Raw genomic sequence first — 18,920 nt, 5'->3', positions numbered from 1 at the left:
TCCAGGACAGCCAAGGCTACACAGAGAAACCCTGTCTTGAAAAACCAAACCAAACCAAATCAAACCAAGCCAAACCAAAAAGAGAGAGAAGAGAAGAGAAGAGAAGAGAAGAGAAGAGAAGAGAAGAGAAGAGAAGAGAAGAGAAGAGAAGAGAAGAGAAGAGAAGAGAAAAACAACAGAGGACACATAGGCTCCAGTGAGGGCTGAAGTGGTGCCCGGTGCCCCCAGGGCTCCAAGATGTGCTTGCTGGCTTCTCAGCATAGTCTTTGAGAATATAAGGTACTGGGAATTAATTGGATCCAGTAGAGCGTGCCCTTATTTAAGTACTGAAGGAAGCCACTATCTACAAAATAACACTAGCCAACTATGTTATTACATACAAACCTAGCTGGGGTTTTTTGGTGTTTGTTTTTTAAAGATTCACTCTTATTATTTGTGATTATGTGTACATGTGTGTAGAACAGGGCTGGGGAAGTGTATACCCACTCGAGTGTGGGTGCCTACAGAGGCCAGATAAACTGGATCCTGCCGAAGCTGGAGTTAAAAGTGGTTGTGAGGCATGAAGCTGCCTGATACAGGTTCTTCTTCAAAACAGTGCCTGCTCTTAACCCTGAGCCATCTCTCCAGCGCCATACAAACCTATTTATTAAAAATAAACAAGCAAAGCAAGCAAACAGTCTGAACGTGGGGCACAGGCGGCAGCTACTCACCTCAGGCTGGAGTGTGTGGCAGGAGAGAGCAGGTTCCAGGCCAACCTGAACTACACAGCAGCAGGACACTGTCGTGAAAATCAGAACAGAACAACCCATGTGTTGCAGTTAGCCCAGCCTGGTGGAGCGTTCTTATTTTCCCAGCATGTTAGGTAGGAGGCAAGAGTGCTAGGGCATCAAGCAATATAGTGAGTCTGACGGAATTTAGGTTACAGAGCTGTCTCAAGTTAAAAATAAAAACTAAAAACACATGAATATATAAGGCTTTGTTAACAAAATGAGCTTTGATCTAGTATAGGAAAAATTTAGAGAGTCAGAACTGGATTTGTTTTGTGTTGGTTACATTCCTGTTGCTATGATAAAATCACTGTGATGAAGGCAGCTTACAGAAGAGTTTATTTTGGCTTACAACAGCAGAAAGAGAGAGTCCATCATGAGGGGAAGACATGGTAGGCAGGGCAGCAGGAACCTGGGAGTCCTTATCTTCCACGGCAAACAGGAAACAGAGCGAACTGGAACTGAATTTCTTTTTTCTTTTTTTAAGATTTATTTTTTTTTTTTACTTACATGAGTCTTTGAACTTGCAATCCTCCAGCCTCAGCCTCCTGAGTAATGTTTGGTCTAAATATCCAGTTCCCAAAAAAGTACTTAGCTACAGCCTCACAGAGCTATAGCAAGACTGGGTACTCCCTTTCAATCATGATTTGCAAATTATCATCCTGGAGAGCACATAAACTATTTCCAAATATAATTTTTGTTTGTTTGCTTGCTTGCTATGAGACAAGGTCTCATTCTTAGCTCAGACCAGCCTAGATCTTACTATATAGCCCAGGCTATCTTGGGAAAGCTTCAGCCTCCCAAGTGCTAGCATTATAGCCACGAGCCACCATATTTCCATATTTTTGAACCAGGTACATTTTACGAAATATTTATCTGCTGATTGATGGATATGAATACATTGCAAATCTTAATGAATAGATATAATTGGACATAAATGTACTTATGTGGCTTCCATAATTAAACAACTCCTAAAACATTGTTATTACACCAGACATTTTAATTGCAGCACTCAGGAGTCAGAGTCAGGCAGACGGCTGTGAGTTCAATGCAAACCTGATCTACATAGCCAGTTCTAGGCTAGCCAAGACTACATAGAAAGATTCTGTCTCCAAAAAACATAATTATTGATTTGAACTAAAGTACAGTGAGATATGTTATAGTAATAAATAATCCACAAAACCTCTTTAAGACCAAAAAAAGCTTATATTTGGGCTGGAGAGATGGCTCAGATGTTAGGAGCACTGACTGCTCTTCCAAAGGTCCTGACTTTAATTTCCAGCAACCACATGGTGACTCACAACCATCTGTAATGGGATCTGATGCCCTCTTCTGGTGTGTCTGAAGACAGCTACAGTGTACTCATATACATAAAATAAAGAAATATTTTCTTAAAAAAGCTTATTTTTATTCCCCAAGTTAATCAGGGTGTTTGTCTGTGGTAACTTTCTTCTAGGTAGTAACCCAGAGATCACAAATATATCCATTTTGTGAGTTTGTATCCTAGATCATGTGGCCTCTGAAATCATCACAAAAGTGGAAGAGAAAATGAAAAAAGCCTTGTGTGAACTTCCATGGTCCAGCCTGAGAACATATCCCCTTTACCCACCGACAATGCAGAACCAAATCACATGGCCGCAGCTAACTTCCAGGAAGGGAGAGGTGAGTGCCCAGGAAAGAAAAAGACTCAGCCTTATTTAAGCTAGCTTCTCTCCCTGCACATCTGCAGGATGCTTTCCAGCAGATTCGCATTGCTAGTTCTACACCAGTCCTACTGAAGTATGTAGAGCACTTGATTGCCTCAGAATTTCACTAACAGTTATGTCAGGGGACAGTGCCACACACCTTTACTCCCAGTACTTGGGAGGCAGAGGCAGACAGATCTCTGGGTTCAAGGCCAGACTGGTCTCTAAAGTGAATTCCAGGAAAGTAAGGGCTACACAGAGGAACCCAGTCTTGGAAAACAAAAACAAGTAAATTTTAAAATGATAAATAAATAAACATTACAGTGTAGTTTTGTTCACATTGGTGACAACTCTGAATCAGAAATCCTAAGCCGAGATACCGTCTAGGACAGACGCTCTGTTCCACCTGGCCTGCTCAGAGCTGAGTCATACGCTTTCAGACTCAGCAGAAGTCAAGTCTGATGGATCTTCAGGAAAGCTTAAGAGTTCCAAAGGTTAAATAACTAAACAGAAAATTATCCTGCAACCCCACCCTAAAAACAGGTCAGAAAGGACTAAGGACAACGTGCTTGACATCTAGAAAAAGTAACTTTGCATTTGTTCCAGGGTATAGAATTATCAAACTGTCAAGTTTTAAGTTAGCATCATGAAGCTGGCAAGATGGCTCAATGGATAAAAAGTGCTTGCTGTCAAGTCTAAGGACCCGGGTTCAATTCCCAGGGTCAGATGGTAGAAGGCGAGGACCAATCCCCAAAAGTTGTCCTCTGATCTTTCCACATGCTCCATAGCACACAGACCCATACACACACGAAATGAATAAACATTTAAAAGCAAGGTAGAGAATGATAAAGGGAGACACCTGAAGTCAATCTCTTGCCTTCACATGTATATACATCCCACACACACATGTACATACATGAGTACACACACATACACTGGCGTGTGCGCACACACAAACACAGAGACTTTCAAAATTATTCTCGGCTACATAGTGAGTTCGAGGCCAGCCTGAGATTCACAAAAAGTGAGATCCTAAAGTGGGGAGGGTCTGTGTCTGAATTTATGTATCTGCACTCATGCATGACTGTTGTCCACAGAAGCCAGAAGGCAACGTCAGATCCCTTGAAACTAGAGAGTTACAGGTGGTTTTGAGCCACCAGGTAGGTAGGTAGTAGGAACAGAATCTAAGGTCCTCTACAAGAGCAGAAGGCACTCCTAATTACTCAGCTTTCCCCACAGCCCCAAAGAGTGTTTCTTATTTATACTAGAGTGATAAACATGAAGTTAGCGTTAAACAGCTAACCTTTGACTAAGCCATCGAGAATCTGACGTGACACATCCAGGTTTCTGTGCCAATGACAGAATAGACTGGGGAACTACAAGACCATGCCTATGGCTCTCTGTGAGTTCACGTCTATGTATAAGTAAATAAACTAGCCACGCCATGAAAGCAGAAAGCTCTAATACCAAATTCACAAAAGCTCTGAGGAACTTACTAAGAATGAAGAAAACCATCAAAGGTTCCCCATGGTCTATAGTTGACAGGATACATGAGGAACTGTATCTCTTTCTGTTAAAATTGGTCCAACACTCTAAAGATGTTAATTATTTGTGGGAAAACTCTGCAAATTAAGGGCAAAATCCACCATGACCAGATAGTCTCTGGGCTTAATGCAATATGGAAGACTTCCTTCATTAGCAGGGCTTGTCCTTCTCTGACCTTGTCTGGGGGATTCTTAGCCCCTACATAGAAGAATTTCAGTAGCCTCAATTAGATTACAGGGCCAATTTCCTTTCCCCTGAGAAAACCTGTTCAGGCAGCACCTGAGATGGCTGAAATACTTCCCCAATGCTAATGAGGTATTCCAAGTACTTAAGCCCCCAGCCAATGGCCTTTGCCTATCCTGGATGTTCCTATCCTCAATCTCCCCAAAACAAGCCTTGAATCATCTTCAGTAAAGTTGATCTGCCTCCTGATAGCTGTATGGTGCAGTCATTCACCATACATATTCACAGAGCTTCCATTTCCCTTTGACATCTCTGCTCTCACTGCCCACGTGGACTGAGTTGACTGTTGATCCACGAGAGCAGTGAGACCCACCACTATTCACAAATAAAAATTAAAAGTTAATACAAGCACAACTAAAGTTAACAGTGAGTAGTGGTGGCACAGGCCTTTAATTCCAGCACCCGGAAGGTAGAGGCAGGCAGATCTCTTGAGTTAGAGGCCAGCCTGGACTATAGAGTGAGTTCCAGGGTAGCTAGGGTAGGTAGAGAAATCCTGTCTAGAACAACCAAAATAAATAAATAAAAATAAATCTTTTGGGCTCTTGGGAAATTATTCTAAAGTATGCATGAAAGCTCAATGTAAGGACTAGAGAGATGCCCTAGCAGTTAAAAAATGTACTCTGCTGGGTGTGGTGGCACACGCCTTGAATCCCAGCACTCGGGAGGCAGAGGCAGGCGGATTTCTGAGTTCGAGGACAGCCTGGTCTAGAGTGAGTTCCAGGACAGTCAGGGCTATACAGAGAAACCCTGTCTCGAAAAACAAAATAAAAACAAAACAAAACCAAAAATAAAATGTACTCTGCTCTTGCAGAGGACCAGACTGCAGTTTTCAGCACTCATGTCAGGTGGCTCACAATCAACTGGAACTTCCAGTTTCATAGGGATCTGACATTTCTGGCTCCTTGGGCACTTGCACTCATGTATGTGTGTGTATATATATATATATATATATATATATATATATATATATATATAAAACCACATACAAGCACACAGACACACATATTTAAAAATACTTTTGTAAAAAACCAAATGTGTTGGACTAAAGTCTTTTTTTTTTTAATTTTTATTGTTATATGTAAGTACACCGTAGCTGACTTCAGATGCACCAGAAGAGGGCATCAGATCTCATTACAGATGGTTGTGACCCACCATATAGTTGCTGGGATTTGAACTCAGGACCTTTGGAAGAGCAGTCAGTGCTCTTAACTGCTGAGCCATCTCACCAGCCCTGGACTAAAGTCTTAAGTGTAGTGGTGAAATGCTGCACTGTATACACACACACACAGAGAAATTCACATCTGGAGCTTTTCTTTTAAATTATTGGTGTGTGTATAACATGTATATATGATGAGCACGTGTGAGTGTAAGTGTCCCTGTGCATGGCAAATGTGTAGAGGTCAGAGGACAAGTTTTAGGGGTCAGTTCTGTCCTTTGTTGAGGGAGGGTTTCTCTTGTTATTACTATGTGTGGCAAGTGCTTTAACCTATTGAGCCATTTGCCAGCCCAACTAATTGGTTTTTAACAAAGGCACTAAAATCAAACATTGTGGGGGAAGAAAGTTTTTCAATACTACTGGGAATATATAGAATAATGAAATTAGACACTACTTCTTACCATATACAACTGGGCGTGACAGTCCGTGCTTTTAATCTAGTATTCAGGAGGCTGAGACAGGATGTACTGTGTGAATTCCAAGCCAGCCTTGTCAACATAGTGAGCTTCATGCTTTCCTAGAATACAGTGAGAATCTATCCCAACCACATGCACACATACTGAAAACCTCAAAACCACAAAACAAACACCCCAAACAAACAAAACGAAACTCAATTCAAAGCTGGGTGGTGGTGGCACACGTCTTTAATCCCGGCACTTGGGAGGCANAGGCGGGCGGATTTCTGAGTTCGAGGACAGCCTGGTCTACAAAGTGAGTTCCAGGACAGCCAGGGCTATACAGAGAAACCCTGTCTCGAAACAAACAAACCAACCTCAATTCAAGGTGGATCAATACTGAAGACTAGAAATTAACACCTAGTTCTACATAGCACACTAGGGCTACTGTGGTTGTATTATTATATTAGTATAATTCTATTATTACAAAAGCTAAGTTTGAATGTTCCCTACATGTTTGAGATAACTTTTAAACCAACGACCCTGAACCATACTTAACCGTTCTGCCTCTCCTTCTGTTTAGGCATCACAAGCATATATTATCTAGTTCTATCTAGTATGGGGATCAAATGCAGTTCTTATATATGCGGGCAAGCCCTCCACCTGGGAGTGGCATCCCCAAGCCCTGTTTTTAAGAGGTTTACTCTTACATTGTGTGTGTATGTGTGCAATGTGCACGAGGGCAAGTGCTCAGAGCCCAGAAGCACTGGTCCCCCTGGAGCCAGAGTTACAGGCAGTCATAAGCCATGGTGCTGGGAATGGACCTGATCCTCTGGAAAAGCAGTATAAACTCTTAACTGTAGAGACATCTCTCCAGCACCTCTAAGATCTTTTTAGTCTTCTACACCTCAAGAACTAAATAAACATCACATTGGAAGGGTATGAAACCAATCTCCTCTACATTTAGTAAGAATATCTATAAGTTTCCAATTTGCCTCAACTATCTCTAGGTGCTTTCACTTTAGGTATATTTAAAAAAGATATTTCTATACATGTACCATGATACATTCAAAGGTATTACTTATCAAACAACTGCAAACAATTTAGAAGCTAGTCAATAGAGCTATATGCTGCAAACCTTACTTTGAATGAATGATTCACTTACAATCAGAACATGGAGGTCCCAGAGGGCATGGATGGGTCAGTTCCGCGAATTGCTTTGAGCTACTTTTCTCTATGATCTATGCTTATTACTAGTAAATGCATGCTACACTATTTGGTAAGAAGGAAAGTGGAGGAGATATGTGACCTGGGAGTTCACCCCTGGCTTCCATTCCCATGATGGCCACAACTAACTCCAAGGCACAGAGAAGTGTTGCTTCTATATGGAATGCCTTTGCCCACTTAGCATTTAGGACCATCTACTAACAGAAAAGGGATTTCAAAGTCTGTTATTTTCCATCAAAGGGATGAATGTTAAACTCTAGTCATTAAAGGTAAAAAATAGATATATGGGTTTGGGGGTTAGAGTTCAGATGTAAAGTACCTGCTTAACATACTTGACGACACCCTGGGATTGATCCCAGGCACTATGAAACTGAGGGGGTAAAGGAGGGCATTGCTGTGCTTATGAGTTTGACAGTGAAGGTTGCAAAGATAGTAGTACCATTCTACTTTTAAAATTCCATGTTGAATATCTTACACATAGAATGTATGCTTTAAGTTAGAAAACAGTAAAATACTTAAATACACAAAACCTTAAAATATCCAGAAATGAGAGCTTTAAAAAGTTTTTAGGGTGGTTGTGGTAATACACACCTTTACTCCTAGCACTTGAGACAGAAATGTCAACAAAAAGGCTATGTATGAGCTCCCAGGGCTCTGGCGCAGGACCTAAGTTTGTTCCTCAGCCTCCACAATGAGCAATGCCTCACTCTCACCCCGAGGGATATAATGTCTTCTGGCTCCCTTGGTGCCTGCCTGCACACACCCACAGACAAAGCATTTAAGTAAAACATGTTATTGAGTACTCCTCTCTTGGAGTCCCCTCCCATTATGTGCTAGGGGAGGACTCCTGTCATTTCTAATCTAGTCAGTCCTTTACCAATCTGTTTCATTGCATAGCACAAGGCCAAAGCATCTTGCCAAGTATAAGTCGTTGGTTAAGCCCGTCTTGGTGTCAGCATGCTTTTGGATGTAGGTGGTTCACTTAATCCAAGAAAAGGATTTTTAAAAATAATTCTTTTCACATTTGCTTTAACACATGAGTGGTTCAGACACAAAACTAAATGAAGATATTTGTTCATTTTTCACTTAAACCATTTACTTATAGACAATATACTGAATATTTCATGTCAGGCTAAAACTACAATGTTAAAATAGCCACTGTCATTTAAATGCTCTCATATGCATCAAAACTTTAATACAAGTACTAATTTTAAACAGTCACAAGTCTAAGTCACATTTATTTGCACATATATAGTAATGGGCAACAGATACTCCAGGTCCATACAAATTTATAAACAACAAAGTTAATAATCACTTGGTACACTTGTGTGTTAACTTGTTTACATATTCAAGTCTAGATGAACCNCCTTCACTGGGTAAACTTCCATACAATTCTTCCTTAAACAAAAACTCTTGACAACACAGATTGGCATGTTTCAGTTATAGCCAACAGAAAAGACAAGACCACAAATTCAAAAACCAAGTTTAGAAGAGATTTTTACCCGACCCCCACCACCCAGGAGGTGATAACTATAACAGATTACACACTATGTTGTTATCACACAAGTAGCTGAGAGGACAAGAGAATGTTGTTCTATAATCGTGAAGTGACAACCAAATCGTACGGTTTAAGTTATCTACCAACTGAATGGTTTTAATGAAAAACAGAAAAATGCTTAAGATTAAAAACTGTAAGATAGGAAATAATTAAATGTTTTAAAAGAACTATTCCCTGTCAAAGCTGTAAAAACCTGGCAACTGTTTTCAGGCAAATCAAAGTGACGAAACCTTCAAAAACATCCTAATCATGCTCAGTGTCTTGTGACAAAAACTGAAGATGATATAAAGATATTTATTATACAAGTGTCAACAAGGACATCCCAAAAATAATGAAAGATGCATATTTATTTCTACAAAAGCAATGTATGATACAGAACATAAGGAACAATTTAAAGATTTACCTATTAAAATATACAGATTCTGACTGAAGAGTAATAGGGTAGTTAAAAAAGATGACAAAGGATGTTAATCTTTTTTTATTATTATAATTTTTACATATTTTGGAACCTCACATAATTTTGATAAATAACTCTTACAAAATTATGCAAAAAGTACAAGAATGTCTGGTAAACAAACAGTCTGTATTTTCCAAAAAGAATTTTTACAACATGCAATTCTTAAGGCAGCATCCTCTTTACAAGGTAATCCTTTTACTCATCAAGACATCTTCTGCTGCAAAGAATAGGCTAAGCAAGCCTGGCTTCTTCCATTAACGCCTTTTGTCTTTCCTGTCTGATTTTCGGTCTCTTTCACTTCTTGAAGATCTTTTGCCTGATCGACTACTCTCTGATATAGACCTTTTTCTGTCAGAGCGGGAATTCTTATCCTTTGATCCTTTTGTATCTCTACTACTACCACCTTTTGAAGACTTGTGACTTCTTTCTAGTCCTGAAGTATCCCTTCGCTTCCGGTCCACGCTCCTTCTGTGCTTCCTATCTCGGTTATGTCCTCGGCCCCTACTGCGACTCCTACTCTCACTGCTACTGCTAGTGCTGCTGCTGCTGTCTCTGCTGCTGCTCCCACTCGTGCTGGAGCTGCTACTGGAGCTGCTTCGACTACTGCTGCTGCCACTGCTGGAGCTGCTCCCGCTGCTGCTACTAGTAGAGCTGCTACTGGAACTACTGCTGCTGCTGCTCCGACTTCTACTCTTGCTTGTTTTATTCCTTGCTCGCCCCCTGCTCCTGCTCCTAGTCTTATTCTTGCTTTTGTTTTCTGAATGTATTGTCAAGACTGGCTCTACAGACACCTCAGGGAGTTTTATAGACTCTAGAGGAAAATCCTTCCGCTCAGGTAGTAGATTCCCTTGCTCCTGAATAACCTGAGGTGGAGGCTGCAAAACAGCTAATGGCAATGTCTCAGGCTGACAGAGAGGCTGGGACTGGAGTACAGGTTGGGGCTGGGAGTGGGGCTGAGAATGGGGCTGGCTCTGGGGCAGGGGCTGAGGTGGGGGCTGAGGCTGAGCCACAGGCTCAGGTTGGGGCTCAGGTTCTTTCTCTTCTTTTTCCTCTTTCTCCTCAGACTCCTTTTCCACTTCCTGAGAATTAATATTCTCTTTTCCAGGAGAAAGAGATTTACATTCTTTATCTGGCTCAACATCAAATTCCATCTCTGGCTCCAATTCTTTGCTAGTTTCATTTTCTGAAGGTTCTATGCTTTCAACTTGATTAGTTTCCATTACTTCCTGCTCAGCAATTACGTGTTTGACACTTTCCACCATCTCTAGCACATCCATCACTTCTTCTGGCTGACTATCCTGCTGCTTCTCACCTTCTCTTACCTCAGTCTCCTCCTCAGTCTTAACCTCCATTTCCTGCTTTGGTTCCTCCTCCTCCTGTTCTTTCTCTGCATCACTATGAACTATACCTGCTTCCTTCTCCTCTTCCTCTCCTGCCTCCTCTATTTCTACATCATTGTGCTGATTACCTGTCTCCTCCAACTCTTCCTCTCGCTGAGCCACCTTACCCTCTTCTTGTTCCGCCTTCTGTTCTTCATTACGCACCACCTGATGCTCTTTTTCCTTCATTGATTGTCTTCTAGGCCTAGCCTCCATTTTATTTATTTGTTCTGCAAATTCGATGCGTCTACCTTCAAATAAAGCTAAACAACAACAAAAAAAAAGTTTACATGTGTAAAGTTTATGACAGTTAAAAAAGTATAAAATAACAATTTTATACCAGGTCAAAAATAGTCACTGTCAACTAAGCATCTTTTTGTACCTCTAGGTTTTGCTTTGGTTTGTTTTAGGGTCGGGGAGTATGTTGAGAACTAAATGCAAATATCCACAAGACACCTACAGACCTGGGGATTCTACTCACACAAACCTGGACAAACACCTGAGCGACACCAGGGATACCTCTGCTGCTGAGCTTTTTGCTAGGTGAAGCTTAACACAACCCCGTTAAAGCAGAACCACTATTTAGTTAACTTTTCTGTTCCCAGGCACAGCAAAATGTCCAATCACCAGTGTCTAGCCCTCTATGTGAATATCTGATATGGACTTATGTTTGTTTTGCCTTATTTCCTTATCACTCTTCTGTGTCTGCTTGGATTGTAAAACACAAAAATCTTTAAAAAGAAAAAGTCTTTTTTTTTTTTTTAAAGATTTAATTATTTACTTTATGTGAGTACACTGTCACTGTCCTCAGACACATCAGAAGAGGGCATCAGATCCCATTACAGATGGTTGTGAGCCACCATATGATTGCTGGGAATTGAACTCAGGACCTTTGGAAGAGCAGTCAGTGCTCTTAACTGCTGAGCCATCTCTCCAGCCCCAAAACACAAAGATCCTACATGAAGTCTTTACTACCTATAAAATGAGTTTCAGGTTAAACTCAACTACCCAGAAAATACCCCTGAACCCTGACACCACTATCAATTTCAGAATATCACAAAAAAATCCAAAACTAAACTATTAAATTATTTCTTAAAAACGGGCATATGTGAACGTATAGTCTTACCACTAAGAAACATCAATGGACCTCACATACGTACCATTCATCTTTCTCTGTGACTCTTCTATTAGCTTTTGGGTAGCTGGACACATTCTTCCAGGAATATAGAACAAATGGGGCTTTGTCTTGGTCCTTATATACTTAATTATCTTGGCATTATGTTCATTCCATTCTTCTTGCTAAAGAAAAGGTAAAAAGGTGAACATGAACAATTTGTAAACATGAACAATTACCTAACTTCATAGGGAAAACCCTGCTTACCAGCTGCGCAAGCTCAACCTTCTGCTCTAGAAGCCGCAGTTCCGTCTGTTTAGCACGTCTCTCCTCAAACAGTTCTCGCCTCTCATTTTCAACCTGCTTTCTCTCTTCTTCAGCCTGAACTTCAAGTTTTTGTTCAATTTCTTGGCGTCTTTTTTGCTAAAAGTAAGTAATCTTTTTCAGTATAAGACAACCAGGGTTCATTTAGTTTCAATTACAATAAAGGCCACTCACATCTTGCTTACTTGAAACTTAAATTTTGCTATGTAAATTTACTCATACACTTTCATCACTTTTCTTCCCATTTAATTTCAACTTTGTATTTGGGTCTGATTGCAATCTGTGTTTTGGGAAATAGTGACTGTGGCATTTTCCCACAAATATCTAAATTTTAAAGTCACTAGTCAGAGCAATCATAAAAGCTTCCTTAATACAATTTAACCTAGGTTTTCAAGATGGCTCACTGTATTAGGCCTTTGCTGAGCTCTAGGAATCCATCTGTCTCCACCTTACCAACATACAAGTGCCTACTACCACTTCTAGGTTTCATGGGTTCTGGGGATGGAACTCAGCTCCCTCATATGTGCATGGTAGGCATTTTACTGAAAACACTATAATATATGCAGAGCTTCAACTACTCTTTCTAAATAACAGGATGTGACTGAAGTTTTCATCTGTTTTTCTTAAATAGACTCTCATGCAGCTCATGCTGGCCTCTGACTATGTAGCCAAGGCAGGCCTTGTCAGCCTTTTGCTCCTAAATATTACATATGAGCAACAGCTAGCTTTTGAGACAGTCTTGCTGGGTAGACCAGGTTAGCCTCAGCTATTACACTTCTGAGATTATATGCATATACTACCACACCTTGTAGAAGTCCTAATTCAGCAAGTAATTAGTTGCATTTCCCTCTCTCTATTAAGAAAAGGTTTTCTTCAAACATGAGCTACACATCAGAGGCATCTCAGCAGTTCAGAGCACATACTGATCTATCATGAGAACAGAGTTTGGATCTAATAATAACCATGTTAGCAGCCTGGCTAATCAAACACACATAACTCTTAACTCCAAGAAACCAGACACCCTCTTCTCACTCCTTGGGCACAAACATGTGTGCATGTGTCCTTGCTGTCACACACACATTAAAAATAATAAAAAAATGTGCTTGTGATTTTTTTTTGTTGTGGTTGAGACAGGGTCTCCCTATGTTTCACCAGGTCTCACTACACATCCCAGGCAGACCAGGAACTCTTGGTTCCTCGGATCCTGGCCTTCTGAGTGCTGAGATCTATAGGCATTCATCATCACAACTGTTTGTGTAGTCATTTCATATTCTCAAACTGAATGCTCATATAATTTATTACCTTCCCACTCTAGCTGAATCAGAATTTCCCTACAGAAGCAGCTCCACAGAGACAAATCTATAGCTGTACTGAAATAGAAGTTTATAGAAGCAAAATTAAATACACTGTAAGGGGCAGCCTTTTGCTTCCAGAGTGGTATGGATAGCCTTTGGGTGTATAATAAAATTCAATTACAACTCTTGAGCAGGACCAATGTATGTAATTCCAGGATGTAGGAGTGGGAGCCAGGAAGACCAATTGTTCAAGCCTGGACATCATGAGGCCCTATTCCAAGAAGATATATTCCAGAGCCAGTATGATGGCTCAACAGGGAAGGTAAATACTATCAAAGCCTGATAATCTGAGCTCAACCCCCCAAACTCACACCTTGGGGTGGTTTTTCAAGCTGTTCTCTGACAACCTCTCCATACACACACACACAAATGTAATTAAAAAAAAAAAAAATCCAAGCCAGGCGTGGTGGTGCAAGCATGCCTTTAATCCCGGCACCCAGAAGCAAAGAAGGCAGGCAGGTCTCTGTTGAGTCATCCTTACCTGCACTGTATAACATTAATCTCCTATTTGGTAATGAGTAAATGAGGCAAAGCAAGGAAGAAAAAAAAAAGGCACCAATACCCGTTCAGTAGCAACAGTAGATTCTTGTTTAAATTTCTGAAGAGTGCCCATCAACAAGCCAAATATTCGTCGGTTCCTAAGAAACATAAGAGGAAAATCAACGTCGGCATGCCCTTGCCGTAAGAGGTCCTGTAAGCAAGCATCTGCCTGAGTGTGAGCCTTCGATCCCCTCCCCTGATGTGCTGAGCAGGTAGGTACCTTTGCTTCCCCTTCTCATCCATGTTTTGATCCTGGATGAGGTCTCTGCGCGTGCGTTCTTTGGAGGTAGCTACAACGGAAGATTGCAGTGCTGGCTGTAAGAGAGAAGAAAAGATCAGTGATTTCCTGTACTGGGCTATCATGCTTTTCAAAGCACAGTAAGAATTGTGCTCATCCTCTAATATTTAATTTCAATACCTTTTTAACATCATCGTCTTCTGGGTCGCTCTCCTGGCGTGATTCTCTTCTTGTCCGACGCTCCCCACCCAGCCTAGCACAGGAAAAAGAATCGAAATGACCACTACAGAATCAAATGCATAATCAATCAAAGGTGAATGGGTGTTCAAATACTCATCTCCAGAAGGCACATTCTACTGAGTTTACATCTCATTTACCACTTTCTTATGGGGGGGGGGGGGTGCTCCAAACCAAACTTTGCTCTCTTATCATACCCAAATGTTTCTTGGTGTTTTTCAAAGTACAAAACAGAACGTGTTACTTCTTCCAATCCCACTGAGTTTTGTAAACTGGGCTAGCCCAGTTCAAATAAATCTCAATGACACAGAAATATCTGTAGTGTCCTAGAAAACAAGGTGCATACTGACTCTCCAGGCGTCTTTTGAAAGCATACCTACTGACTGCCCCTTCCAGGTCTCTTTGTTTGGCTGGGGGTCCTCCTCCACTATCTGAGAATCCACGCCTGCAATGAGAAACATCCAACCTAAAGCTCGAGAAACATTAGCAGAAACTGGTATTTCCAGTCGGCTAGAGAATTTAGTTGATTTCATAAAGAAGAAAAACACAAGTGAAGCAAACTTCAGCAAACAATTACATGGACAACACCCTACCACCAATTACATTCTCAGATGTCAAAAGCCTTTACAGAACTTAAAAACAGTTAAGTTTATATGAAACTGTTCTCCCCCTTACCCTACCCCCCAGACAGGGCTTCTCTGTACAGCCCTGGCTGTCCTGGAACTCACTTTGTAACTTTGTATACCAGGCTGGCCTTGAATTCAGAAATCCGCCTGCCTCTGCCTCCCAAGTGAAGTGCGTATGAAACTGTTCTAAGTAATATTCTCCAACCTCTACTTTTGCAATACATTTATTGGAAACAAGGCAGTTAACATCTAGAAAGACCTTACCTTAGCAATAAGCTACCTCGTCCTCTACCTCCACCAGGACCAGAAAGGGCCAGCAATCTGGCTTGGATGGGCCTAAAAGAGAATTATACTCAGTGTAAAAGTCCTATGCAGACATATGAGAGGGCTTCATATACTTCCACACACTAAGGTACACACTACGTAGAAATGAACACAAATAATTCTAAAATGACCGTTTCAGATCCACTTCTTCGAAACCAAAAATTAAAATCCTCTTTCTTGCTTCCCCAAGACCACCGTTACGAAAATATATGTATCTCGAGACTGCTACATATTAATAAGGCTGGGTCAGGTCCTATCTGCCAACCTCAAGGGAAGGACACGCAAGCCAGCAGGAAGAGGTAGCCACTGCTTCCTCCCGGGGGTCTCCAACTTGACAAGGGTTCGGAGCCGCAGAAGTGGAAAGGCTTTGTACTGCAGTTCCGGGCCTGCAGCGCCAAGGGCGGGAAGCCGAGGTCTTGGCCTTCCCGGGGGCGCGGAAACCACGCCGGGCAGCCGGGCAGCCGGGCTCGCCTTCCTTCCATTAGCAAGCACTTGCACCCAGTGCTCTAGGCGCAGGCATGGCGTCTCCCCGCCTAGCCGAGCAGAGGGCTCGCCCGCCGCCCGGGAAACGGGCCCCTTGACCCCAGTCGGCCCACAAGCGGCCGGCTGCCCTCTGTCCCCGGTGCGCCCGGCCCCGAGGGCCCGGCCCTCGCCAACCTCTGGGGTTCCGTCCGATCCGTACCTCACATCATTCGGGTCCCGCCCGGTGAGCTTGCGGATATTCTCGTCCACATTCTTGAGGCTCTCTTTGGCCTTCTCTAGCTGCTCCTGCAAAGCTCTCACGGCGACCGCCATCTTCTTTCTGCAGCAGGCTTCGCGACCGCTCTCCAGGCCGCGCAGCGCCGCACCGCGCCCGCCGCTCCACGCGGAAGGACTGACAGCCCGCCCCAGCCAATGATCGCGAGCTTCTTCTCCGGCCTCGACCACCCGAGGACCGGAAGGGGAAGAAGCTTATCGATCCGTGATTCTGGACCAATGAGAGGCCGGCAAGTCACTCAGCTCCTCCCCTCGCCGCCTGCGGTGGTTGCGCTCCGCTGCTTGCGCAGAGCGGGGAGGGATTACGTCGGTGTGATAGATCCAATCTCGGGGGTCTGCAAAGGCATCCTCTTAAACTTGACATGTCGCTGACTTCATAGTGCTCCTAAACTCTTCCCATGGGACGGAAGAGACTATACATCCCTTTTTTCCTTCCCCAAGAGGTTTGATTAAAAGGGCATGGCAAATAATGGCTGTTGCGCATGCCCAGAGTGCAGGGAGGCGCAGGCTGCCTTCCATTAGTGAACTGAATCGCCAGGAGTCTTCATCCTAACAGCTAATAGTTATTGTGGACACTGAGAATCGCTTTGCGTGCCTTAGGGAGACAGGCAGGCGGATTTCTGAGTTCGAGGCCAGTCTGGTCTATAAAGTGAGTTCCAGGATAGCCAGGGCTATACAGAGAAACCCTGTCTCGAAAAACCAAAAACAAACAAACAAAACAAACAAACAAACAAAAAAAAAAACTAGAAACTTGAATGAGATGGTGCTTAATGATAAGGAAATTGAGGCTGCTGCGGATCTAGGTCCAACAGGTCGTCAGATCTCGATGAAGAGGCACTTTATACTCTGATCCTGAGCAAAGTTGTTTCCAGCAGGGCCTAAAGCCTGCTGGTATAATAGAGGGTCTGGGGAAGTTGCCAGTGTTTTCCTGTGTGTATTTTCTGGATTCCACTTTGCCCTACCTACAATGCCAATATGGACGCTGGTTTTGTACTTGACATAGAGGTACACGTTTTAGTTCAGAAAAATGTTACACAAATGCAAAGGTCAAATCCTTACAAGTTTGCTCCCTGAAAAGGAACAAGAGTTTTTGTTTTGTTTTTAGTAACAGTAACTTGGTCTTACCCTGTATGCTATTTGTGTGGAGGCTTATAACTGGATAGGTGAGGAAGAATTTCATTATCTTATGAATGTTAACAGCACCTGTTATCTACAAAACGAATACCACGACAGCCAAGGATACACAGAAAAACCCAGTCTTGAACAAAACCAAAACCAAAAAGAAGAAGTGGGGGAGGAGGAGGAAGAGGAGGAGGAGGAGAAGGAAGAGGAGAGGAGGAGAAAAGAAGAAGAAGAAGAAGAAGAAGAGAAAAGTCAGGTGGTAACATGCCTTTTAATCCCAGCACTTGAAAGTCGGAGGCAGGTGGATTAGCCTGGTTTACAGAGCTAGTTCCAGGAAAGCCAGAGAATCCTGTCTGGAAATACTCCCCCTCAGAGAGAAAGGTGGGGAGGGGGAGAGGGAGAGAGAGAAAGGGAGAAAAGGAGAGGATCACAGGCAATATCTTTGAAGAAGCTTGAGAGTATATAGCATATTAGCAGGAAACAATATAGAAAACAAAGATTTTTCTTTTATAAAAAGCAATTAAGTCTAAAAATTATTTAATTCTAATTGTAAACAAGGTCTCACTGAGTTATCTCTATATATAAAAGATAGGATCTTTTAAATTTTACTATTATTTTGCATGTATGGGTATTTTGCCCTCATGTATGTCTGTGCAACTACATGCATGTGTGCATGATGCCCTTAGAGACCAGAAGTGGGGGTGGGGTCACTGGAACTGGAGTTACAGACAAGCTTAGTGTTGATGCTGGGAACTGAACCCAGGTGTTCCCCTCCCATCTATTTATATATTTATAATACATATCACACACAGACACACACACACAGAGTCTTAGGATTTCTATTCCTGTGAAGAGACACCATGACCATGGCCACTCTTGTAAAACTTTAACTTGAGGCTGGCTTACAGTTTCAGAGGTTTAGTCTATTATTGTCATAGTGGGAAGCATGGCAGCGTGTAGGCAGACATGGTGCTGTAGAATTTCTATGTCTGGATCCCCCAGCAAGCAGCAGGAAGTTAAAATCCACTGGGCCTACTTTGAGCATCTGAGACCTCGCAGCCTGGCTCCACAGTGACACAAATACTCTAATAAGGTCATACTTCCTGAGCACCAAGTTTCAAACACATGAGTCTATGGGGACCACACACACACACACACACACACACACACACACACACTCAGGAATAAAATAAATGTTGGCATTGGAGAGATGACCCAGTGGTTAATCTAACTGGCTGTTTTCCAAGAGGACCTGGGTGATGGCTTACAACCATCTATAGCTCCAGTCTAGGGAACCTGATAACCTCTTCTTGCTTTCATGGCAACCAGACACACGAAGAGTACATATATACACATGCAGGTGAAATACTCATGCACATAAAAATAATTAAAAATAAATATTTTAAAAAGATTATGAAACTCCTCCAGGCTGCTGTGAGTGATCGTGGGTCTGTGCCTTATATCTGTCCCTTCACTGCTGAAAGTCTCTGCTTTTGTTCCCCAGGTGCTGCAAGTCCACACCCATACCAGCATGTGTGGCATTTAGGTGGAATGTTTAGGTTTGCTTTATGTGACGAATGACATAAATGAATTTAAATATTAGAAGGGATTATTAGGAAAACAAACAAACCCATGTAGTAGTAGTTTTAAACAACAATGATTCCAAGTTCCTTGGAGAGATGTGCCTAGGCAGATTATGTCCTTTAAAGTTTATCCTCCTTCTCTTTCTTTCTTCCCTTCCTTCCTTCCTTCCTTCCTTCCTTCCTTCCTTCCTTCCTTCCTTCCTCCCTCCCTCCCTCCCTCCCTCCCTCC

General features: G+C 42.3%; 1 protein-coding gene across 1 annotated transcript; it reads right to left on the bottom strand.

The window, feature by feature from the left end:
* Positions 1-8,288: 8,288 nt before the first annotated feature.
* Positions 8,289-16,103, bottom strand: Pnn (pinin, desmosome associated protein). The gene is made up of 9 exons (XM_021179451.2): positions 15,913-16,103; positions 15,171-15,242; positions 14,657-14,725; positions 14,224-14,296; positions 14,026-14,120; positions 13,828-13,903; positions 11,854-12,009; positions 11,633-11,771; positions 8,289-10,735 (listed from the first exon to the last, which is right to left on the bottom strand). Exons 1-9 carry the CDS (start codon positions 16,023-16,025, stop codon positions 9,348-9,350), a joined length of 2,181 nt encoding a protein of 726 aa, XP_021035110.1. The 5' UTR covers positions 16,026-16,103; the 3' UTR covers positions 8,289-9,347.
* Between the last annotated feature and the right edge of the window lie 2,817 nt (positions 16,104-18,920).

This window comes from Mus caroli, chromosome 12, assembly GCF_900094665.2.
Source record: "Mus caroli chromosome 12, CAROLI_EIJ_v1.1, whole genome shotgun sequence".
In the NCBI taxonomy this organism is placed as follows: domain Eukaryota; kingdom Metazoa; phylum Chordata; class Mammalia; order Rodentia; family Muridae; genus Mus; species Mus caroli.
This window is presented reverse-complemented; position numbering and strand designations above follow the sequence as displayed.

Excerpts from the sequence above, each read along its gene's own strand:
- Pnn (XM_021179451.2), bottom strand. The coding sequence starts at position 16,025 with ATGGCGGTCGCCGTGAGAGCTTTGCAGGAGCAGCTAGAGAAGGCCAAA. Across the intron at positions 13,904-14,025 it reads GATGAGAAGGGGAAGCAAAG|GAACCGACGAATATTTGGCT; the intron begins GTACCTACCTGC and ends TATGTTTCTTAG. Across the intron at positions 11,772-11,853 it reads AGGTTGAGCTTGCGCAGCTG|CAAGAAGAATGGAATGAACA; the intron begins GTAAGCAGGGTT and ends CCTTTTCTTTAG.